Raw genomic sequence first — 16,666 nt, forward strand, 5'->3', positions numbered from 1 at the left:
ACATCACAAGGTGGAACGGAGTGTTTTCTGTTTGAGAGAAGAACTCAGCCTAAATATGCAGGGTTGGTGTGGTAAACGTGTGTGAATGAAACAAAACACAACTCCAGGTATGTTTGTGATGAGGAAACAACATTATAATATAGATTGGAAAATAGCGTAATATGGTCCCTGTAAGTAATATTGTCCAATCGAGTGTTGTGATGTCATCTGAAACGTACTATAGTAAAGGCATTATGCAGCGTCATTGCCCTGTATATCTAAGATGAAGCATTGCCAGGTCTGAGTGTTGGTGGTCCAGTCTGCTTCACTTCACCGTCTGAAAAAGCAGTTTTAAAGTTGAGAACACGCCTGAAGAATTGTTGCCTATGATGATGATGAATACTATAGCAATATATCACAAAGTGTGTGACAACATACATTTAAGTTTCCTCACTTCGCAGTTTGAAAGTCCTGTACAGAAATCTTATCATAATCTTAAAGGACAGTATGTACGATCTTTTTTTCACAAACATGTCTTACCTCCCCACATATGAGGTAAACAGGTACTTTTTTTTTAAACTGTAAGAGCACAGGTCAAAATACACAAAAATTTACATAATACAATTTCATTCAATTCATTTTAACTTATTTAAAGGTCCTATATTACGCAAAATTCACCATTGTGAGCTTTAATCCAAGTTATAATCTTGTTACCTCCCCAAAAACTTACCTGGAGTGGTGTTTTGTTTCATTGACACATGTTTGAATAACCCTTTATTATTAATCTGTCTACATCTCCAAAGCTCAAAATGCTCTGTTCCACCTTGTGATGTCATGAAGCGGTAGTTTTCAAGTTAACAGCTACCATTTACTTTTTGTTCAGTAGAAATATGAACAGTGTATTTTCCGTTTGAGAGAAGAACTTTGTATGTTAAATGTGTGAACGAAACAAAACGCAACTCCGGGTATGTATGTGATGAGGAAACATTATAACTGATCAGAAAATGACATAATATTAAGTAAGTAAGTTTTAAGTGGTAAATATAATGTCTCAGTTTGAGCTGTCTCTATAAAGTACAGTTGAACAGACTTTCTCTTAATTCCTTTTTGTCAATGACATTTTAAAGGTGTCCACACTGCGGTCCCTGTCCCTATCTGCTCTTCTACCTCAGATTTATGCCTCAGAAACAGCAGTGGTCCAAGAACAGTTCAGTGTCCCTAAGACGAGTGCTGTCCTCCCTGTGAGACATAAGCACGCTTCACACTTTAAATACTGTCTCTGTTTAAATCATGGAGAGAGACGACCTTTACAAGTCTCCTAATGTTTTAAAGCAATGTACTATCTGTTTGTGAAAGGGTTAGATGTATTCAGTAAGTTTAAGGGGGGGGTATTTTACTTTTATGGTTTATGTTAAAAACTGTTAAAAATGCTTTATTTGCCTTACATGCCTGTCACACACTGCACACAGCCCTCATGCCTACAGAACACCCCACGCCCGCACAAGCTCTCCTTTCTCAGCTGGGTCTTCTGTCGGTATGGCTGCCGGTAGCTGACCCGTTCTTTATCCAAGGCTGTTTAGTGGCATCATCATCATCAGCCCTGCTTTGATCACTCGGTGCGCAGTCCTAGAGCATTTTCACCCTCTTCTCTCTGCATGCGTCTGTTCGTTTGTGCCACTCGAAGCTGGGGTGCCACATTCACACAAATGGAGAGACGCAAACGCCAAAGTGACGGTCAAAGCAATGCTGAGAGGGCTCGTGTACCGAACCTAAGGAAGGAGGACCCCAGGCTCAGACTGCATGCGATGCAGCCCCTTAATAAGTAAATAGCTACCATGTGAACAGCTTCAAAGGTGGTGACCACAACAGCACAGTAGAGCCTCTGTTTCTAGCCTTTGTTTGAAATATCTATGAGAAAAATGAATGGAAAACTTACTTCTGGAACCGCAGGGAGGGCACCATTGTTGAGTGCCATTGATCCGGTGGACCGTGGCACCAGGCCTGGGGATTGGTCATTGGTTATTGTTACACTACATATATGTGCAAAGAGCTCCAGAGGTGGGGTTATGGTTATGATGGATTTGTGACCCTATTTGTGACCCTATTTATTTAAATTTGAAGAAAAACCATCCCTACTTGTGTTTTTTGGACAAATCGCACCCTGCATGTTAATATGTTGTTTTAAGTGAATATAGCATTTTCAAAACTGTAAAAGGTAACTTTGTGGTCTAAATATGCAATGTGTTAGCAGTGAATATCCCACAGAGGTAAAATACCCCCTCATTAATAAACTTGCTGTTCTGTGAGGGGAGGCCTGAGCAGGGAGGGGCCGTGTAGTGGGATTACGGGAAGTACTGCGGAGAGCTTCCTCGTTCTAATATACACCTAACAGAAAGGAGGATTGAATAGGGCCAGGGACATATCACAAGATCACTCAAACAATGCACAAATGATTCAGAAAACCTCTTCAGGCATGTGATGAGGGAATAACTTTATAACATGGTAGAAAGCTAAAAAATAAAAAATAAAAATTGATTTAGCATAATAGCTCCTTTTTAAAATTGGAGATAGACGGGAATCAGTGGTCCAATTTCCCATTGACAAAACGCTTTGACCTGGTGTATTGTTAGTATTTTTGTAACTACTGGGCCAATCCACATGAAACAAAAACTGGCACAAAGTTCAATGTCTTCTCTTTTAACCTGAATGAACTTAGGATAATGAATTTTCCAACAGTAGGATCAAAATTGTGGTGGTGTTTTTCAATCACAAACTTGAAGCTGTCGTCAGGTTAAAGGACCTGGACATCATTATAATAAGTTTTGTTTGTTTATTTTCTATTTAATTCTAGCAAAACATTTCGGTCAAGGAAGTTGCACTTGAAATAATATTAAAACGCACTTCAATGGCCAATAAATTTGTCTTGAAATTTGTCAGAAAACATTTGAGGTTTTAAAAATAAATGCAGTGAAGGTGAATTGTGTAACTTTGCGATGGAGATCTTTTTGTTTTGCCTGGAATGTCCCATAGTATAGCATTATATATCTGTCTTGCATTTATTCAATTACAAACCAGATTCAAACTTTTTTACTGTAAGTGGGCTCACCTCTCCACAGAACTGACCTCCAGTTTGGCTTATTGTTGCCACTTGCTTGTTTCCATAGAGATAGATAAGTTAAGGCAAAGCAAAAACATACCACAAAAGCTACATGTTGCTTTAATAAACTAATTAGGTTAATATTGTTCATTCAAATCATTTAGTACATATTTCTTTACTGCAGTGTGTATTCTAAGGTGCACTATGGAACTTTAATAGATGATTGTCTTCATGGAGGTGTTATTGTTTTGCCTGAAATGATAACATAGTATGGCATGTGACTTGTCTATCTCCATGGAGACAAGCAAATAACAACATCACAACATTACAAGTCAGATCTGTGAAGAGGCGACTACACTTCCTGTAACAATGCATGTTTTACAAGGTATTTTGGAGCAATAAAAACACCTGAATAAATATTTTTTTCATGATACAAACATTTCAAACTTGATTTTGATACTAAGGAATGGACTCGATACTTGATACTGATTCCAGTGATGATAATAAAAAGCTCTCTTTCTTTAGACAATAGAATGTGATTTTTATGACAGTAAATGGTATTATTTTCTTTTATATTCCCATGTGGCCTTATATCTGTGTAATCCCTCAGTGTCCAGACTGGTTCCATAATGTTCCATGGGTCCATTCTATGGTCGGACAAACACAAACACACAGACACACAAACATACAGACACACATACACAAACACAAAGACACACAGACACGCAAACACACACTGACACACAAACACACAGACACAGAAACATACACTGACCCACACAAACATAGTGACACACAAACGCACAGACAGAAACACACACAAACACTGACACACAAACACAGAGACACACAAACACACAGACACACACAAACAGACACACAAACACTGACACACAAACACAGAGACGCACAAACACAGACACACAAACACACAAACACACTGACACACAAACAGACACACAAACACTGACACACAAACACACAGACACACAAACACACAAACACACAGACACACAAACACATAGACACACACAAACACACAGACCCACACAGATACACAAAACCCACAAAAACACAGACACACACAGACACACACACACATACAGACACACACAAACACATTGACACACAAACACACATACACACAGACACACAAACACATACAGACACACGCAAACACACAGACCCACACAAACACACTGGCACACAGACACACACACAAACGCACAGACACACAAACACTGACTTGAATGACTGAATGTCATTTTTTTAGTATCGATACCTGCTCAAATGACTATCTAGTTTTTAGTATTGCTTAGTATCTGATTTTCGATACCTGACAATGCTAGAGTCAAGCATGTGGTATTCCCTCTCCAGAAAGGTTACATACTGAAGCTTTAAGCCACACTTTTGAATAACCCTGTGCTTTATATTTGTTCTGTTCTCCAGCCTGTGAGAGTGACTTCTGGGGCCCTCATTGCACAAACCGCTGTCAGTGTCGAAATGGAGCGAAGTGCAACCCCATCACCGGAGCCTGCGTCTGTACCGAGGGCTACCAGGGGTGGCGCTGTGAGGAGCACTGCGACGCTCGGCATTATGGGAAAGACTGTCTGCTGGAGTGTAGCTGTGAGAACGGAGCCACGTGCCACCACCAGACCGGGGAGTGTCTGTGTGCGCCGGGCTACACTGGGGTTTTGTGAGTATGACTTAAAATAAAGCTCTACTGCGAAACATTTTAGCCAATAACAATGTTTCTATTGCACAAAAATATGTTGAAACCTTGAATACCTTTGTGTGTTCTAGCTGTGAGGAGCCATGTCCTCCGGGTAAACATGGCCCTCTGTGTGAGCAGCGCTGCCCCTGTCAGAATGGAGGCACCTGTCACCACGTGAGCGGCCTCTGCACCTGCCCTCCTGGGTGGATGGTAATGATACGTCTCATGTGCTGTATGTAGTGGACTGGACTATGTTCAGTTTGATGTTTTTAGACTGCATGATTTAGGCGTGTGATAGTTAAATTTTTCATGTATGTTTATTTCTACAGCGAGAGCCCAATCAGAGCACCACACTCTGTTTTTCATCACCACTAAAATACAGCATAATTACAGAACAACACAAAAGCAAACCAAATAACTGCGTAGGTCCATTAAAAAACATTAAAAACAGGAGCAGGTGTTTTGTATGTCCTTGAAATTCCATTTTTGGGAAGCAAAATAAACAAAAGCTTTTTTACCATTTCAGTTCTTGTTCAGCCAGTTTTTAGATGTAGACAATCATAAGATCTTGTATTAAAAGTTACTGTATTAAAGTTCAACGAACAAGTGAGATATTCAGGCAGTGTACAGTGTACTGTATGTTTTTTAAAGGATACATTTTTGTAAAGCCAATACCCAAGATATTTATAGGCACTGACTCCTTCAGTCAATGTACCATTTAGTGTATAAACATTTGAAGCTTGCACATCATTTAAATGCTTTTTAGAAAAAAAATCACTTACTTATACTTATACACTATGTGCATTCAGTGATAATTTAATTAATTTCATTAAAATATTGTTGTCGGTTTAAAAGTGCCTGATCGGCAGATGAAAGATTTGTATTGAAAACAGCATTATCTGCATATTAATGTATGAGGTTCCTCTTAAATTGCAACCAATCAATAGCTGATAGATTATATGAAAGAAACAGAAGGGATCTAGTTCTAGTTCTAGTTCATCATCTAGTTAACTTGACTTCAGCCTGAGTCAGATCAGCTTTGTCTGTTTTGTGTTTTTGTGTAGAGCTGCGTTCAATAGAGAGGCTCTCAGTGAGGTTATGATTTCACCAGAATAGCAAATCTTCATAGATTACAATTAGATTTTTTATTGACACTGACAAAAATTTATATCTTGATATTTTTCTGGAAGTATCTGCATTAGCAATAATCGGTCAAGTTCTAGATACAAATGTACGTATAACGGAACATTATGTAACAGAGGCTGGTATGACCTGAGCATATGGCCGTTCATTAAGTAAGTGCATATATTTAAAGTCGTCATTTAAAGCACACATTTAGAAGTGTAACTGCCCTGGTACACAAGTAAAATAGTAGTACTTGAGTAGTATGCAGGGATTTCAAAAGTACTTCTTGTTTTTGATGGCCTGCAATGTTTCATATGACAACATAAAGGTCATGTTCCTTGGATACTGAGGACATCTGGGATTGAAAAGACAAATTTGGATCTAGTTTTTTAGGTTTATTTAATTTATTTATGTTTAGTTTTAGTATTCAATGAAAAAAAGCATCTTGTAATAATGGATGTAGTTGTAACCCTAGTTTTAGTAATTATGATCTATATCAAAGACTAAAACTAAAGTAACTGGACTTACTTAGTTTTTGAAGCTGTCGTTTTGCTGCCAACCAGGTAGCTTCATCAGGGCGTGTTGGGAGCGAAACGTCGGCTTCAAAAAGTTCTGTTAGCTGTTTTAGTTTTACTGTCTAGTTTTTGTTCCTGGATATCTCAAAGTCATTATGATTATTTTTAATTAGTCAAAAATCTGGCAATGATGTAAACTATGATGAAATATTTGATTTGAACTTAACTCTACGCTGTCCTCCCAGGGTCCAGTGTGTGCCCAGCCATGCCCCTTCGGTCTGTTTGGGATGAACTGTTCGGAGGAGTGTCTCTGTAGAAATGGAGGCTTGTGTGACCACATCAGCGGGCAGTGCCAATGCAATGCCGGGTACATCGGAGAGAGGTACTGCCCCCGTCCCCCTCCCCTCCACTCTGGTCAGTCTGTGCATATGTCCCAAGGGAAATCACAACACTAAAACAGATTTACCAAGGCATGAAAGATTTACAAAAAATACAAAGTGGAATTTTTAAGCTTTTTTTTTTTTTTTTTATCAAGTATTGATCAGATGCTATTTATTCTTTGAAATCAATACTAGGTTCACAGTGCACATTTTCTACATGTACAAGAACAGCATGTGGTTAATATCTAACACTAACGGATTATAAAAGTTTTTCATTTTTTTTAGCTAAATGATCTGACAGAGGAGTTGAAAAAGTTATTAAAATCAGAAAACATCTATAAGCCGGTCATTTTGCAGGTATGGACAAAAATATGTTGAAATCACTCAAATAAATCAAGTAGAGATAATAACAACAACCATTACATGGACCACGATCCTTTGCTCTGTTTTCTTGCAGTTAACATGAAGAAATTACTCTACACGTTTTAAATACGTGTAGAGTAATTTCATAAAGCTGCATAATGTAACTTTTACAGAGGAGGAGCCATCTGCCACCAGCCACTTTATGATTTCACCGTAGTATGTCATTAAATGTACTTTAAATTACTGGTGTTGTTCATTCTAAAAAATACCTTGGAAAAGCTTGATGGCATCACCTGCTTGTCTCCCTGGAGATAGATATGTTTAATGCCATACAGTGAAACATTAGAGGCAAACCAATAACATCCTCCTCAGAAAAGTTGCACACCTTTAATATCAGTTTAACATTTTGCATGTATAATGATAAATGGTTGTGAGAATTCAAATCAGAAAGAGTCCTTTTAGGTTTGAACCAACTGAATTGCAGCTTTGAAACTGACAACGTAAATGAGAGAGTCATGTGATGCTCAATTTGCTTTTTGATTGGAAAATCGTCTTGAACTAAAACACCAAATAAATGTGCCATCATGACCAGTGCTTTTGTCACTAAGAATAAATCAGCATTACAATTATTTTCATTAAAAGTTCAATTTGATTTAAATGTGTTTACCTCATATTTAAGTACACAGTTAAGTCCCGTTTATGGAATTTAAAGTCAAAATCTTATACAGTTCTTTTAATATAAATAAAATGACTTCTTAGTCTTCAAACCATCAGAGAGGTACTATATCCCTCTCTCTGCTGGCTGCTCTTACCCTATACTGAAGTTAAGTCCATCCCTCGGGAAATTATCCAACCGCGAGTGTGAAAATATGAGACATCTTGACCTGGGATAGGAGCTGGAATGTGTAATAAAGTGCAGTACAAACAAATGCTTGAACAATGCAGCTGCAGTTTACAGCGTGAGAGCAGAGAGGGGCCTTCATTATGGCTCCTTTTAAATGATGGTGTTTAAACTAATGTTATGGGCCTGTGTACCATAAAAGTATATTGGGATGGAGATATTTAGATATGAAACACAACCGTTAGCTCAAAGTTGGCTGCTGACAAAGTGCATTGAAGTAATATGCAGACTTTAAAAATACTTATTGTTTTTGACGGCCTGCAATGTTTCATATCACAACTATTATGATCTTATGTTTGTACTGCAGACCTCTGTGGTCCTTGGAAACTTTATACAAATATTTATTCAAGTTTAAAGATGCATGTCTATTAAAGGTGCACTATGAAACTTTAACGATAGATGGTCCGTAACTTGCTCATCTCCATGGAGATGTTATTGCTTTACCTGGAATGTTCCACACTGTGGCATTAAACTGATCTACCTTGCATTTCTTTATTACATGTGTTTTTAGTGCCTCATATCTCATATCATGCATTAAAATTTTACAGTCACTTTTCCACAGATCTGATCTGTCCTCATTGTTCCACCTGCTTATCTCCATGGAGATAGGTAACTTTAATGCCATACAGTGGAACATTCCAGGCAAATCAATAACGTCTCCTAAGAGACGAGCAGGTGGCTGACCCTCTATCAGAAAAGTTACATAGTTTGCATCTAGTTTATGTGCATCTCTTAACCTGGATAAACTTGGTTGTGTTTCATATAAAACTACTACCTAAATATCTCCAACCAAATATAGTTTTAAGCAGGTGGTGTATCCTCCACCAGGACAGTGCATTTTTAAAGCAGACCTATTCTGCTGTATTTAGAGTGTTTCATGTTTGGGTAATCTTTATTCTCCTGTATTCAAGACGTCATTGCTCTGATCAGCCCTCGTTTTGTCTGCCGAAGTTACATGCCTGGTGTGACATACTGCATGATTTTTACGTCTTTACTTTACTGTTTTCCAATTTTATTTTCTGAATTGGTGATACTCGTAGGATTCAGTGTCACATTGTCATTTTGGTACAAATGAAAAAACAATTTTCCTCTCCCTAGTGTGATGTGCAGCTATCCATCAGAGGTGCTGACAATTTCACCGCTCTGTGTTGTGATGACGTTTATGGCGACGTCAGTGCCCATTGAGCACTGCAGTTTTCTAATGTGGAACTTAGCAGACTTGTTTCTTTTATTAAGTCATTTTAGATGTATATTGAGATTTAAATTGCAAACCCATCAGTGTCACAGATTATAACTACATTGCAGACACAAACACAATATTTCTTCTTTAAGTAAAAAAGAAAATAACTAAGCAGATGGCGTACCCCCCATCAGAAAAGTTGCTGCTGTGGTTAAACCAGTGGTTAACCCAATTGTTATTATTATTTTTATCCTGGGATTATTGTCAGAATTTGTTTGTGATAAGAAAATGAACATAAACCAGTATATACATTTCAATACATTATATAAATAAGCAGTCCATCTCATTCTCACTCATGTGGACAGTGGTGCATTTCCATCTTTCTCCTCCTTCACTGAAACTATCTCAAATGGTCTCTCTCTGCCCTGTGTTATTCTCAATTGGGCCAAATTACCTCCATCTATCCTGGTTTGGACAGCAGAATTAGCCTACACGGACTAATTTTCCAATGGAGTTTTCCTGCCGTGTGCGTCCTAATGGAAGATAAGGCATTTTCAGGAAGTCTGCTTGATTTAAATGTGTCGGAGAGCAGAGTCCTGTATGGGCGGTGATAATGGAGTGATTTGTCTGTTTCTGTTCGACTGAGCCTCGGACGTGTCTGGAATATTAAAGGACTGAAATGGGGGTAAATATAATAACCAATAATTATTGACGAGAACAGGTTCATTTGTCAAAGTGAAACGGGGTTTTGTTGCTGTAAATGGCTCAGATCAGCTGTTAAGTGTTAAATGTGTAAAGTGGATAAAGACTTCTCATGATAATGTATTTATAGAGCTCGAATTTGGACACTTAATCTTTATTGATGCTTTGCAGTGACATCACGCTGAGGGGGACTTGACCGTATAAGTCAGTATGACATCACCCATAGTGTTTGGTTCCTGTCAAATGAAGCTCATCCAGGCTAGCAGTTATAGGGAGCTGAGTTCCATATTTGGAATTCTGACCACGAATATCATAGCAACCAAAGATCCAATCCGCAGCGAGGCTGTTGAAGGTAACGCCTCTTCCCACTCGCACCGCTGGTTTAGCAGGGAACAGGCGCTTGGCAATGCTGTCAGTCAAACCTGAAAGAAGGTGCCTGATTATTAATACTCAGATCTTGATTTACGGACACAATAGTGAAATAAAAAAACAGGATTGTGTAGAGAGGGTTAATACAAACATTTTAAAACCAAAATTATGACAGCAGCAGCTACAGAGAGAGGGGCGACTGCTTTGTAGTACAAAGTGAATTGAAGCCAGAGTCGATGGAGTCGGAAGTGTCCATGCTGACTTTCTAACTGGAAAGCAGCGGCCAGCGGGTTAGATAGGTCCATTTATATACAGTCTATAGCAGTTATACAGTAATAGCGCACAGCAGTGAGCCTTCTCACTGACCATTGTGTAGAAAATACATGCAATTCTTTGAATTGTCTTATTTTTGTTTGTGTCACAGGTGTCAGGAGGAGTGCCCCCTAGGTTCCTATGGCCCTCAGTGCGCTCATAAGTGTGACTGTCAAAACGGAGCACGCTGTTACCATACCAACGGGGCCTGTCTCTGCGACGAGGGCTACAAGGGCCCCAGCTGCCAGGACCGATACTGTCCCCTAGGGTTATATGGGCTGCTCTGCGACAAGTACTGCCCCTGCAACTCCACCAACACCATCAGGTAAACACACTCAGCTGACTGCTTTTAGCTGACTGCTCAATTACACAGTTGCTCCCTGAAAAAAAAAAAGTTGTATGTGTGTAGTTTTGTATTTATATTTGTACTCTAATTTTATATTTTAAAGGTGCACTGTGTAAGTTTTCTGGTGGTTGGGCTGCTATCTGCTTGTCTTTATGAAGATGCTATTGTTTTGCCTATAATTACTGACAGTATAGCAATAAAGTGGGACTAGACTCCTAAACTCCACCCACAACCACATTTCAAACAGAGCTGCTAAACTGGACAGTATCTGGTCGACTAAAGGAAGAGTGAGAGCGGAGGAGGGGTGGGGTCTGCAGGACTTAATGGGAGAGTGAGGGGAAAGGCAGCACAAAGTTGGAATTAGGTGTTTTTGACCAGAAATCTTCAAATGTACCTAATTTGTACCTAATTTGCACTTAAGTTGGGAAAAATGACTAGCAACCGTAGATAATGCTATTAAACTCCCCTATCCAGAGTTTAGAAGCAAAACAAAAGTGTATTTCGAGTTTAGGTCCACTTTAAACTATGTCCATGGAGACAATAAAATGACACCACAAAGCCAAATTTTAGGACAGATCTGTGAAGTTTGGTATTTTTTAACCTGTTATTGAATAATGCAAGATGGATTTCTTTAATGCCATACTGTGGAACATTCATGGCAAATTCATGACATCTCCATGAAGACGAGAAGGTCACAGACCCCACACCAGAAAAGTTACATAGCTCACCTATTGTAATCTGATGCTAGAATCACAGTGTTGTAAGCATGAGCTAATTTCAACATCTGTCCTTATGAAAAGCTCCTATAAACTCCTTCCATCCTCTGACCTCAGTCTAGTCCTGATTTGGACTTGGTTTGATCCTGTTCTAGTCCTGGTTCAGTTCTTTCTTTTTGTTCTAGATTTATGGATTAAGTAAAACTAAACTGGTCTAGATTTAAATGAATAAATATTAATATTTTAAGTTATTTTAACTCATGTAGATATTCTCATGTCTTAACGAGTATTGCCCAAACTATCGAAAATCAGATACTAATCAACACTAAAGCTAGTATCAAAACTAGATTCTTATTTGCGAGGTATTGATACTAAAAAGTCACATTCACAGGACAGAAATGAATCTTTCCTGAATAGCTTTAGAATGATCTTGAGCTGTATTAGAACAAGTATAATGAACATACAGACTAGTACACACCCATGGACCACTATGGAACCTACCTGGACCACTGAGGGATTGAACAGATATAAGGCCACATGGGTAGAGAAAAGAAAGGACTACCATTTAATGTTGAAAATCACATTATATTGTCTAAGTAAAGAGTGTTTTTATTATGATTGTGGCATTGGAATTGAGTGTGAAATGTTTGTATCGTGACAACACTAGTCTTAACTGTTTGCATGTTGCTGTAGCTGCCACCCTCTGTCGGGGGAGTGCCTGTGTGCTGCAGGCTGGACGGGACTTTTCTGTAATGAGACCTGTCCCTCTGGTTTCTTTGGGGAGAGCTGCAGACGTCTGTGTGACTGTGAGAATGGAGCTGACTGTGATGGAGAGACAGGAGCCTGCATCTGTGCTCCCGGCTTCATTGTAAGTACTGACGATATATACATATTTATATATGTGTGTGTATATATATAAAATATATATATATATATATATATATATATATATATATATATATATATATATATATATATATATATATATATATATATATATATATGTGTGTGTGTGTGTGTGTGTGTGTGTATGTATATATGTATATATATATATATATATATATATATATATATATATACATGCACATATATATATATACATATATATATATATATATATCTTTACAATTTTTGTTATTGTTTATTAAATCGGAACAAATATAATGAGGCATTAATACAGGTTAGAGAGATCTGTTGCTGTAGTAGTTAGGGAGGCCATCTTGTGAGAGTGGGAAGAGCAGCAAAATTTGAGTGTTTAAATGAAAATGAATATTCACTCTAAAAACACTGCACTGATTTGTGACTGTGTGTTAGTACAACATATGGACAATCAAAATAATGATAGTTATTCTTCATTGTTAAAAGAAGAATTTATTACCTAAAATGAAAGTTCTATTCACATTAATATTATGATGGAAAACTAACAATCAAATTATTTATGAGACAATTATAATAAAATACTTGCAGCTGATGTCATCAACATTCCCTGGGGGTGTGATGCGAACCGGAGGCACTGCTCTGTCTGAAGCTCTGTTACTCAAGTTAGGCTTCAACCTGAGTTTTATTTTAACACAATATGGCCGTAAACTAAAACAGATTAGATGATTTGTGCTGTTACACAAATCCCTCTCAAATAACATTACAGTAACAAGCTAACATTAGTCAGCAATCACTCACCTTTTTGTTGAAAATCATACTCAAACAGGACCATGGACATTCGTATTAACCACAAGCTCTATTTTGTATTTTTCTGGAGTTTTCAGACTGTTTGCTACTTTGTGCATTATGTCACCATGCTAACTGATGAACATTCAACCATAGACATACATGCAGAAGAGAAAATCCCCAGTGTGATGTCACTGCAAAGTATCAATTTGTTTCAGGTCTTGCATTGAAAAAATAAGTAAGTTCTTCATGCTCAACCTGGCTGCCGGGGTTACCATGGCGATGATCGCTCTAGCCTTTATTGATACTGCACCATACTGGGACAGATAAAACAAATACAGATTAACATGTTGTTATCTGATGCTAGTAACACAGTGTTTGTGGCCTGGGCATAGGAGCAGAGGTGGGTTTTGCTCATTTTTGTGTCCATCTTATTAAATACCAAATTCTGCGCATGACTTAATGTTTGGTCCTTCCATTTATTTGAACTGGAAGAATTGGATCTCAAACATTTTACCTGGTTAAATAAAGGTTAAATAAAAAAGTGCATTACTTCAAATTACTTCTTGGTTAATATACTTTTTACAATTACTATTACTCGAGTACAGTTTTTGGCTACTTTCGCAACCTTTGCTTAGGAGTAAAAGCTGGTGGACACTGCCTTATATCTTATCTGAAGGGTGGAGCTAACTACACTGAAACTGGAAACAGCTTTTGTTTACAGTTTCTGTATGTAGGCCATGTCTGTTGAGCTACACTAAGTGTGAACTGTGCCTGAGACATAATAACTTAATCATACACCCCTTAATGGTTGGTTTTCTGTCGTAACGGGTGAGTGTAGCGGACCAAGGGATGCAGACTCGGGGAATATTTACAGGATTTATTGTTGAAATGGGACAAGTACAAACAGAGGGTGATCCGGAGGTGAGCAGGTGAGCAGGAACACAGGAAACACAGGGACCGGGGACATGAAGGGACCAGACGGGCGTTGGACAGAGCGGGCAGGAGACATCCAGGGCCGGAGCACGACAGGAACACAGGGATGACAGGAACGCAGGCACGACAGGAACAAGTGAGGACGACAAACACAGCACAGACAGGGTGAGTCCAAACAGACGATCTCGCCCCGAGTGTCTTCCCCCCATCTCCTCTTATCCATGGCAGGTGTGGTGATTAGCCAGATGGAGAGCAGGTGCGCGCGGGAGGAGCCGAGAGCTCCGCCCAGGTCCAGGTACAAGCAGGTGAGGGAGGGGGAAGAGCACACTGGGAGGAAAACCAGGAGCGGACAGTGCGGATCATGACAGTACCCCCCCCCCCTAAGGGCCACCTCCTGGTGGCCCAAAAATTGATACGGGTGGGCGGAGGGGAGCCGGACGGAGGGCAAAAATGTCACTGGTGCGGGCCGGTAGACTGTCCAGTGGGGCAACAACGGTCCAGGAAACGGGCGGACGACACAACGAGGTCCCTGGACGGAAGCTGAGTCCAGCGGAGCTGCGAGGGTCCCACCGAGGGGGCAGAGGACACGAAGAGGTCCCTGGACGGAGAATGATGTCCAGCGGAGCTGCGACTGTCCTGACGAGGGAGCAGAGGACACGAGGCGGTCCCTGGACGGGGAACAGTGTCCAGCGGAGCTGCGACGGTCCAGGCGAGGGGCAGATGACACGAGGAGGTCCCTGGACGGGAAACGGTGTCCAGCGGAGCTACAACGGTCCAGGCGAGGAGAGGACAGGTTGGGAGTGGACCGGTTGGTACAGGACAGCAAATGGGGAACAGGCCCTTGAACCGGAGACAGACAGGTGAGCAGGGTGGGCAGGTTGTATTGTCCGATGAACCCCGAGTCTGCTTGGTCCATAGTTGGCGAGATCGTTCTGTCGTAACGGGTGAGTGTAGCGGACCAAGGGATGCAGACTCGGGGAATATTTACAGGATTTATTGTTGAAATGGGACAAGTACAAACAGAGGGTGATCTGGAGGTGAGCAGGTGAGCAAGAACACAGGAAACACAGGGACCGGGGACATGAAGGGACCACAGGACGACAGGCAGACCAGACGGGCGTAGGGCAGAGCAGGCAGGAGACATCCAGGGCCGGAGCACGACAGGAACACAGGGATGACAGGAACACAGGGATGACAGGAACCCAGGCACGACAGGAACAAGTGAGGACGACAAACACAGCACAGCCAGGGTGAGTCCAAACAGACGATCTCGCCCCAAGTGTCTTCCCCCATCTCCTCTTATCCATGGCAGGTGTGGTGATTAGCCAGATGGAGAGCAGGTGCGCGTGGGAGGAGCCGAGAGCTCCGCCCAGCTCCAGGTACAAGCAGGTGAGGGAGGGGGAAGAGCACACAGGGAGGAAAACCTGGAGCGGACAGTGCGGATCATTTTCATACCTATTGGCAACCTAGCTAGCTCTATTGTTGTCTTTGTTTCCTTTAAATGCTTTGGTTCTGAAGATGGAGTTATATATGGGGAAAAGATTATCATCTTTCCCCCATATATAACTCCATCCTCACACCCCAGCTATTTCCAGTTTCAGTATAGCTAGCTCCTCCCTTCAGATAGATTTAAGGCAGTGTCCACCAGCAATCTGACCAGAACTGAAGAAGCGGTTTGGATGAGCTGCCAAACGTCTTCACTTCGTCTACAACTTTTTGTCCAGTTGACAGATTTTACTTTTGGCTTTTACCATGGATCAGACCTAGTCGAGTGAGGGATTACACAGACTTCTGCTTATGAGGGCTTTTGGGCAATTTTGAATCAGTTTTCTCTTGTCTTTTAGGATTCAGACAAATAGGTAATTGCTAAGTCGATAGAGCATTCACCCTCTGACACAAAGGTTGGCAGTTCAGTTCCCTGCCCAAATAAGCAGGTGGCAAACCCTCTACTTGAGAAGTTAAAAAGTGCATGCAGATGGTTGCAAACTTGTTTCAGACACATAGTGAATAACAGGACAAAGATATATAAAATAGTAAGTCCATGCATTTGACAGCAACTATTTGAGTGGGGAGTTGTCATATTCCTGATGCTCGCCATGATCTCACAGTAATCTGCCCCATGGAGACCTCTCAGTGGGGGGCCACTGAGAAACACTAGTCTTCTGCACTCACTGCCTGACAGCTGCAAGAATCACTACTTATTAACAAGTACTTAATTTGGTTTCTATTTAAAGTATGGTCAGTTTTTTAATTAAGCTGCAAGTTGAAACAAAATGAAATTTAAAGCCTAGTTTGAATTAGTCAGTGGTGGTAGAGTAGCCAAAAATAGTAAGAGTAACGTTGCTTCAAAATAATATTACTCAAAT

General features: G+C 40.2%; 1 protein-coding gene across 1 annotated transcript in view; it reads left to right on the plus strand.

Moving 5' to 3' along the window:
• Window positions 1-16,666, plus strand: part of LOC117393788 (multiple epidermal growth factor-like domains protein 10) — a 105,353-nt gene that overhangs the window by 48,283 nt on the left and 40,404 nt on the right. The window contains exons 3-7 of the mRNA XM_055230259.1: window positions 4,526-4,772; window positions 4,880-5,000; window positions 6,676-6,812; window positions 10,750-10,962; window positions 12,393-12,567. Coding sequence (XP_055086234.1) covers window positions 4,526-4,772; window positions 4,880-5,000; window positions 6,676-6,812; window positions 10,750-10,962; window positions 12,393-12,567 — 893 coding nt within the window. The remainder of the gene's footprint in view (window positions 1-4,525; window positions 4,773-4,879; window positions 5,001-6,675; window positions 6,813-10,749; window positions 10,963-12,392; window positions 12,568-16,666) is intronic.

The sequence above is a fragment of the Periophthalmus magnuspinnatus genome, chromosome 3 (assembly GCF_009829125.3).
Source record: "Periophthalmus magnuspinnatus isolate fPerMag1 chromosome 3, fPerMag1.2.pri, whole genome shotgun sequence".
In the NCBI taxonomy this organism is placed as follows: Eukaryota; Metazoa; Chordata; class Actinopteri; order Gobiiformes; family Gobiidae; genus Periophthalmus; species Periophthalmus magnuspinnatus.